This window comes from Canis lupus, chromosome 25 (genome assembly GCF_048164855.1).
Source record: "Canis lupus baileyi chromosome 25, mCanLup2.hap1, whole genome shotgun sequence".
NCBI lineage: Eukaryota > Metazoa > Chordata > Mammalia > Carnivora > Canidae > Canis > Canis lupus.
In genome coordinates this window covers 44,330,017-44,339,028 of record NC_132862.1, presented here as the reverse complement: position 1 = coordinate 44,339,028, position 9,012 = coordinate 44,330,017, and the positions used below count along the sequence as shown (strand labels likewise).

The 9,012-nt window shown below is 50.4% G+C and overlaps 1 protein-coding gene across 1 annotated transcript in view; it reads left to right on the top strand.

The window, feature by feature from the left end:
- Positions 1–2,362: 2,362 nt before the first annotated feature.
- CACNA2D4 (calcium voltage-gated channel auxiliary subunit alpha2delta 4) overlaps positions 2,363–9,012 on the top strand; it is a 123,976-nt gene continuing 117,326 nt past the window's right edge. Inside the window, exons 1-4 of the mRNA XM_072797433.1 lie at positions 2,363–2,538; positions 5,613–5,694; positions 7,436–7,552; positions 8,235–8,294. Of these exons, the coding sequence (XP_072653534.1) occupies positions 2,363–2,538; positions 5,613–5,694; positions 7,436–7,552; positions 8,235–8,294 (435 nt within the window). The remainder of the gene's footprint in view (positions 2,539–5,612; positions 5,695–7,435; positions 7,553–8,234; positions 8,295–9,012) is intronic.

The following is a 9,012-nucleotide window of genomic DNA, read 5'->3' as shown; positions in this document are numbered from 1 at the left end:
GAGACTCAGGCAGAGAGAGAAGCAGGCTCCTCACAGGGAGCCCGATACAGGACTCAATCCCCGGACTAGGATCATGTCCTGAGCCGAAGGCAGAAGCTCAACCTCTGAGCCACCCAGGCATCCCTTCAGAGTCATTTAAAAGGTGTTTCTCTCAGGACAGCTGATTAGGCACTTGTAGGGTGAACTACCTTAGCAGGTCTTTCAAAAGACATCACATTACTCACCATTAGAACACAAGTGTTTTCCTTTACAAGAACTCAAGGTCTTTCCCAACAAGTCTGAAGGGCTGGGTGGGGTCCAGGCCACTACTGCATCTGTGAAATGAGCAATATGAGCACAGGTAGAGTTTTCTTTCAAAGCAGCTGGAGGCAGTCAGAGCCTTCAATGAGCAGATGCCAGAAAGGGGGTGAGGGGCCAAGTTCTGTGGGGTCAGAAGCTTGCATAATTTGGGGGTGGTTATTTGCAGTAGAAAAGGAATACAAATTATAAATATAAAAGTAGACATAAAATGAATATTTAGGATAAAAATCGCTCAAAATAATACATTTTAAGGTGATGAATACCACAAAAATCATAAAACCTAGAAAATTACAGATTCTTCTTATTAATGGCCCCATATGCCCGTGTAGCACTTTTTTTCTAAATTTGCTATGATTTGTAATCCAAAAAAGATGGAAAACTCATCTGAGATTAGGCATTCACAGGAACAATTCAAATGCATATAAAAAGTTGCTGCCACATTAAATTGACCAAATAATCATGCAACCAGATTACTCTGATGCTACACACTGACTTATTGATGACTACGTGTAGGAGTTTTGTCACTAGGAACACTTGCTTCTTCAGGCATTTCTCTGCGTTGGTGGCAATCCGTGTGCCATTTCGCTGGAAGCAGCAGATTTCATCAGGACATCATCAGATACCCTGAGAGGCACTCTGATCCACATCCGTGCACCCTAAGACTTCCCATGCTGTGCTCAGGTGGCACCACTATCAGACCGGACCACAGACCCAAGGATTGTGGCCAGGTTCTGTTTTGTGTAATCCCCATCAAAAGAGAAGAAAACATAAGACGTGTTTGTAATTACATACATTCAACATGAACTACTTTCCTAACACGAGAGAACTGTGTTGGCCGGGCCTCGATCAGAACCACAGCCTCTGCTGGTGATATTACTGGTCTCCTCTTCAGAAGAATCTGCCCAACTAATTTCTGGCTCAGTGTGCTCCAAACCGCATTCTTCCTTGCCCTCCCACATGCTCCCAACAGGGGGTGCTGTGGGACATTCACCCCGCGACAACCGAAGGCTACCCCTGTCCTGATGAGTAGGGCTGGCCCTGGCAGTAATCCGAGTGTTCCTGGAAGCCATTCCCACACCCAGATGCTTGCAGATAACTTGTCTAGGCAAGGAAGTGGCAGTGAGCTACAGAAATATCTCCCGCTAAGCTCAAATTAACTGTTACCCCAATTCAATTTAGCTGGATCCCCAAAATGCCCACAGGCACTCAAACATCACCAAGACAGAGAAGTCGCTTGTAGTTGGATTATCTTACTTTAGCGTGTATTACAGAAACATTCGGGGGGACGGGGGTTGGCGTCCAGCTTCCCAGCAAATACGTGCCCCAGCATGTGCGGGCTGTGGGGGCCAGAGGGTGTTGACATTATCGAGGAATTCATCAAAGGCAGCAGACTTGGAGACATGAGTCCCAACTCGGTCACCTAGCCTCCCTCAAGGGCCCCCTGAAAACAGGGATGGTGACACTGACCTCCCAGGACGACTCTGGGGTTTAACACGCCAATTTATTACATCTCCTGGTAAGCAGGAGTGCTGGACAAATGTCTCCTGTTGTTTTCGGATCAGTGTCACTCCTCCCCTTGGGTCCAGAAGGAACAAGTCTACAGGATTGAGTCTGCCTCTTTAAGGTATGAGGTTGTGCTCTGACCCCTAATGAAATGAACGGAGCCCTGTCCTCTGGAATCAGGGTAATCCTGCTGAGGTCACTTCTGCACTTCATCCTCCCTGCTGTCAGGCAGCGGATTAGAGGAGAGGCCAGTGGATTAATGGTTTTGTCACGACCGTCCCCATCCCCCACCCCAGCCACCAGGCCCTCCTGGAGCCTGCTGGTCAGGTGGGGTGGCTCCTCTATGCACAGCTCTCTTCAGGGCACAGAGAAGCCCCGGTCCCCGCCAACCATCACAGCCAAAACCAGACTGAAAGCTGGGGAACCCCAGGCTGGCCAGGACTCGGAAGGCAGAAGGCCTGGGGACATCCCAAGGACCTGGGGGACGAGTGGACGGAGCTGATGGTCAGAGGCTGCCCTCTTCTCTCCCTCCCTTCACGCTGAGCCCAGTGAAGACACCATGCGGGGACTCCTGGGGTTCCACCTAGACACCAGCACCCCCCATGGTGGGAGGCCCTGCTGCCAGGGGCCAGCGGCCTGCGTCTCCCTGCAGAAGACTGCAGTCATCCTGTGCCTGCTGCTCTGCAGCACCTCCTTGTCCCCCACACGTGGGCAGACCAAGATTCCTCTGGAAACGTAAGCATCAATTTCAGCGCCCCCCTAAACTCCTCTGGCCCTGTCTTCCCCTCCTTCCCCCTGGAGAGCTCCATCCTTGACCCGCAGGTCCTACCCCTGACCTCCGGCCTCCCTCAGAGCTCTCCCCTCAGGGCTTGCACTGCCTGCTGCCCCCCTTCTCCCCACCTGACTCCCGTTCTGGAGCCCCTCCTGCCACCCCTCAGACACCCAAGGGTTTCAGGCACAGCGATCACGAGGGCTCTGCCTCCTCAGGATGGCAAGCAGCACACCTCGAGCACCTGCAGGCCGGAGGGATGCTCCTTCCAGGATAATCGCTGTGATTAGGCCACTGGCAGTGGGAGCTGGGCTGGGTCAAAATGATCACCACGGCTCATCAAGGACTTGTGAGGAAATTTGACACCCTGAGAGGGTAAAGTAGTTTTAAACTGGCTCATGCAGTAAGTTTGAGTAAAATCAGACTTTGGTCATATTAGTCTTTCCTTTCTGCCTCCTTCCAGGCCCCCTGTCACTCAGACCAGCTCCAGGAAAAAAAAATCTGCTGTCAGTCATTTACACTTTAGTATAAAGTTTAATCGGTGCGTGACCTCCCTGGGAGTGTCTGTTGTTCAGGCTTTTGCTCTGGCAGTCCCATTAAAGAAATGCCTGATATATGTGGGGGGCAGACACCCTAGAATAAAGGGGGCAGCTCGCTCAGGCCATACCTAAGTCCAAGACGCTCGAGTCCAGTATGAGAGTCAGGCTCCCAGAGCCACCTGTCAACCTAACGTCTTAACAGAAGTGGGGACCCGGAGGCTGAGCAATGCATGCTGTGTGTGGCTTTGTGGAGCAGTGGATTTCAGCAGCACTGCCTACGTTGGGTTGTAGAACCTCTGCTGTGCACCGTGCTGTGCAGTTGAGCAAACAAGCTCAGAGCCGTTAGGTGACCTGCCCAGGTTCACGTAGGCCGGAAATGGAAGTGCTGCTATTTAAACTCCGCTCAGCCTGACCTGGGCTTCCCCCACCACTGGACTCTAAGACTAACTGTTGCTGAGGGAGATGTTGAGAATACTTTTCCACCCCCAGAACAGACATGGATTAGCAGGAAAAGGAGAAGGCCAGGAATAGGCTGAGTGCTGAGTCAAGGGGGCTGGGATCCAGGCCTTTGTTGTGGAGAACCAGACTGGACCATCTAAGGAGAAACCCCGACAGCTGGCGGAGATTAATGGCCTCAAACCTACCCGCCCCTATGCCCGCCCTCTCCCCTGGAGCCAGCCGTCCCCTCGCCCTTGCTCAATCCTTCTCGGTCACGTCTACACCAATGACTGCCTCTCCCTTGTGCCTAGCCATGCCCTCCCTTCCCATGCAGCTCTCAGCCTCCACCAGCTGCCCAGGCTTCTACTGCCCTCCCAAATTCACTCCCTCCAAGACCTCCAAAGATTTCCTCCCTCGCCCGATCCACTAGACACCCCTGGCCTCATCTCCCTAGACTCCCTTTTTTTTTTTTTTATCTCCATGCCTCAGCTTCCATAACAATGCACCCTCCTGGGTCTCCTTGGGTCCCTGAATTAACCTTCTGTTCTCCTCAAGCAATCCTTTCCCTCTGCCTGCCTCCTGAGATTGGTGTTCCCCAGGGTTTATCCTCCACTCACAGCTCTCCTCATGCTACACACTCTCCTTGAGAGCTCATCTACCTTCAGAATTTCAACTCTCACCTATGTACTAATGACCCTCAGCCTTGCTTCTACTTGCTAGACTCACGTATGCTTTGCCTATGGACAGCTCTTCCTGAACATCACGTGAGGTTTTAAATTCAAGTGTGTGTGTCTTTCAAGATATAATGCAATTGGTCCCTTCTGGAGTTGCACAGTGCACAACCTGCCCTATAGCACTCAGTAGGCCTGCAACAAGAACCTCGCATTCTACATAATCCAAGAGACACTAGATACCTTCCACCCTCCAACTTTTTCCTCTCAATCTTCCTGAGATTCTTAGTTTTATTCAATAATACCATCATCAGCTCAACCACCCAACCTGGAAATCTGAAGTCATTTCTGACTCCTCCAAGCTCTTCTATACTCTCTGCCTGGAAATCTCTTCCAGATCTCTTTGGCAGGCACAACTCTCCCAAACTTCTAACACAAAACTCAGATCCCACTTGTCCCAAGAAGTCTCCTGGCACCACCACTACCCCTCCCCAAACTTTGTTGGCACCCCTTCACCTGCAAACACGTATTATGCTATCTGTTTGTGGAGGAGTAGCCCTCTAACTGAGGGTTTTACAAAGGCAAGGACTATGATGTGGCTCCAGTGCTATATACAATAATTGGCACATAGTAGGACCTCAGTAATTATTGGTTGAGTGACTACATGAATGCAACCTTGACAGGATTATGTGGACAAGCTCATTTTGCTCTATCTGGAGATGCTCAGATGAGGTCCTGTGTACTCATCCCAGGACACCACCAGCCTGCCCAGGTGGCAGGATCTTGATGCATTTCCAGGGACCGATGAGAGAGGTCAGGGCTTCTCCATGAGGCTACCTGCACCCAGGGTAAGGAGTGGCCTCCTCACGTCCTCCCTGCCTGGCCTGCTCTCGCCTCCACAGAAGCAGCTCAGAGCCTCTTCCTCTGCCCCAGCCTCGTGTCCCCTCTGAAGTTTCAACTGAGGTTTTGGTAGCCAGTAGTGACCTTGAGCAGGACACCCTGAAGAGCCATTGAGAAGTTTCAGTAGGGTCAAGCAGTTCCTGTTTCCATCCTCTGGGTACTCCCCACCCAGGCCTGAGCCTGTCCACAGGCTCTTCCCCTTCTCTCCTTTCCATTCCCCCCTCACAAATCAGAACCCTTGGGAGCTTGAGGTCAAGCTTTGCTTCCCTGCTCATCTGCCCTGCCCCCTTAGGGCAGCCGCTGAGCCCTCGAAGGGTCCTCTTGATCTCCTGTCCCAATCAGGAGGGATGGTGCATCCATGTATATATGTGCATCTCTAGATATTATGTGTGACTCTGTGTGTCTCAATGGGTGTCTGTGTGTGTACATAGTTGTTTTCTATGTGCATGTGTGTGTGCATGTGTATAAACACGTACTTTCGTTGCCCGGCAGAGTGAAGCTATGGGCAGACACATTCGGCAGGGACCTGTATAACACTGTGACCAAGTACTCAGGCTCTCTCCTGCTGCAGAAGGTCAGTAACCCTCTTCCAGGGACTCACAGGGTGGTGAGGAAGCAGGCAGCCAGGGACTTCCTCCTGGTAGTGAAGCAGAGTCCTCTAATTCCTAAGTGTCCATGCTGTAAGGGGTCTTAGAGATCATCTAATCCATTCTCCTCATTTTCAGATGGGGAAACTTAAGGCCCAGGGATTTGCCCAAGTCACAGAGCAAGTCAGTGGGGGCAGTACGGTGGAGTGGCCAAGAGCAGAGTGTCAGCTCAGATCTTCCAGAAGCTGATGCCAAGATGGAATTAGATGGGCAAGAGATTTATTTGGAGGGTTCTGTGAAGGATAAAGGGAGAGGGGGCAGGTGTGAGCAGAGTGGGCTGCAGACCTAACATCTGTGAACGGGGATGGGGAGGAAGGTGAAGGAGGTAAGCACCCTGTGGGAGCTGCTTGGCTGGTAGTAGAGTGAGCCTCCCACTCACTTTCCTTATCTCAGGACCTCCAGCCATGCCCTACCCTGGAGGACGCCCACAGGGAGCCCTAGCCGAGGTCTAGTGACCCTGGCTCCTGGGCAGGAAGCAGGGCCTTGTGGACAGGGCGGTCGATGCACCAGCTCCGCCTCGCCTTTATTGATTAATTGCCTTATTGCAGATTGACACTGAGCCTGTCCTCTCACTGGATTATAAACAACCTCATTTTCTCTGATATTTGTAACTCGCAGACCGGTTTTAATAATGGCCTGCCATTCTCTATTATTACCATTTGCTAAGAGTCTTACATTCACAATTTCATTCTCACCACTATTTCATGAAGCGAGTACAATCTTCACCATTTTCTAAATGTTGCTAAGAGCAAAGCTCAGGCTTTTATGCCTGCCCGGGACCACACTGCACCCCTTCCTCGGGCCACAGGGGCTGGAGGCAGTAACAGGGCCAGCGTGAGCGGCTTCCGGTCCCACGGCCCCTGCAGGCGGCTGCAGCAATGACAGCCTGAACCCACTTCCGACCCACGTGGAGCTTCCACCCTATAAAGCACCATGTCGTTTGATTTTCTCATTTGTGCCCTCCAATGCTGGGTGAGAACGACATCGCTGTGATGACATGGCCATTTTCAGTAAAAGCATTCTAGAGTGTGCTCTTAAGCCATGCAAATGCCACATCTCATAGTTGAGTTTACCAAGTAACTCGCCTGAGGTCACAGAGCCACTAGGTTGCCACATGAGGTCATTAGACATTAGTGACACACAGTAGCTGAGAGTTTATATCTCCTGTGAATACTTGCAGCTGCTGCTAAGCTTTGCCCAGGCAGTGAGCGTTACAATTCACATGGGTGTGGGCAGGGGCACGCATCAGCAGGGCTGATACCATGGGGAATCACAGAAAGATGAACTGATAGCTCATAGACCCTGTGAGCAGCCCCAGAGAGGCACCATAAAGAAGTTGGAAATCGGGGAGACCTGGGCCATCCCAGGTCTTCTGTTCACTGGCTGTGTGACCTTGGTCAAGTTTGTTGACCTCTCTGAGCCTCAGTCTATCCCTTTTAAGGATATTAACCTCTGTGTGTCCAGAGTTCCTGGAACAGAGAGAACTTTGATAAGAGGCAGCTATTAATGTTAGTGGGGGAGATTATACAAGAAGAGGAGGATCTGTCCTTGCCTCTAGTTGAGTCAACAGGACTTCACAGATGTGAATGAAGTAGTTGAGGGGATGGAGGCCACATGCAATCATGTATAAGACAACAGGTGCCCATCTCTCCCACTTTCCTTGCACAGAAATACAAGGATGTGGAGCCCAGTCTGAATATCATGGAGGTGGATGGCTTAGAGCTGGTGAAGAAGTTCTCAGAGGACATGGAAGCCATGCTGCGCAGGAAAGTAGAGGCTGTCAAGGTACTCTAGGTTCTGTGATTTGTCAGGGGAGGGGCTTCCGCCCCAGGTCCCGCAACACATTAGGGTTCACTCTTAGTGTGGTACAGTCTATAGGTTTTGACACATGCATCTACCATTATAGATCATACATAAGTTCACTGCCCTAAAAAATACTGTTTCCTGGCTATTCATCCCTCTCTCCCCACAAAACTCTGGCTACCACTGATCTTTTTACTGTTTCCATAGCTTTGCCTTTTCCAGAATGTCATGGGATGCAGGATGTAGCCTTTTCAGACTGGCTTCTTTCACTGAGTAATATACATCTACCTTTTGGCCATTGTTGAGTAGTGTTGCTGTAAACAATTGTACACAAATTAGTGTTTGAGTACCTCTTTTCAGCTCTCTTGGGTATATTCTTTTTTTTTTTTAAGATTTTATTCATTTATTCATAAGAAACAGAGAGAGAGAGAGAGAGAGAGAGAGGCAGAGACACAGGCAGAGGGAGAAGCAGGCTCCATGCAGGGAACCTGATGTGGGACTCGATCCCCAGACTCCAGGATCATGACCTGGGTGGAAGGCAGACGCTCAACTGCCAAGCCACCCAGGTGTCTCTCTTGGGTATATTCTGAGCAGTAGAAATTTTTGAAGACCTGCTGGTCTTGTTTTGCCTATTCATTCTCCCTTTCATGTTCCCTTCCTGCAGAATCTGGTAGAGGCTGCTGAGGAGGCTGACCTGAACCATGAATTCAATGAGTCGCTGGTGGTGAGTCCTCCTGCTTCCAGAGCTGCTGCTGGGAGGGTATAATGACCAACGGCCCAACCCCCACCAAGGGCCAGGGTCACCTGAACACAAGATATGGAGGGGTGGAGTAGAGGGGAAGGCCAGAATTGTCTTTTATTGTGCACAGGATTTGTATGAACCTATTATAGTTTGATTCTGAAATCCATTCAGTCTTTTGAGAAGAGATTTATGGACCAGGTAGGAGAGACAACTATCAAGACTTGGAGGGGGGTGGGGCAGGGGACAGAGTGGCAAGCCACCCATTCTACAAACATTTATTGCCCAACCACAGTGCGCTAGCTTCTGCAAAGATGAAAAGTCAAGAAGCTCATAGACTAAATACCTCTAGCATAAGGCATGTAACAGGTCCATGAGAGTTGATATAACTCTGTTTACAAGAACACAGAAGGGAAGGGGCAGAGGCTCAGAAACCCCTGCAGACAGGATGGCATTAGGGCCAGCCTTGGGCTGAGGGGAATCTGAGCAGGAAAGGCATGGAGAAGCTGACAGAAAAGAAAAGACACTGAAATAGGAAAACAATAGATTGATGAGATTGCTAATGGTCAGCTCTGTATGTCCAGGGGATCGTGAGGTAGAAAGTGACTATAGACAGATAGAAATCTGGCCTCAACTCAGCCTGGAATGGCACATATTGAAGGATTTGAGCAGGGGAGGGACACAGCTGGATATGTGCTGTATG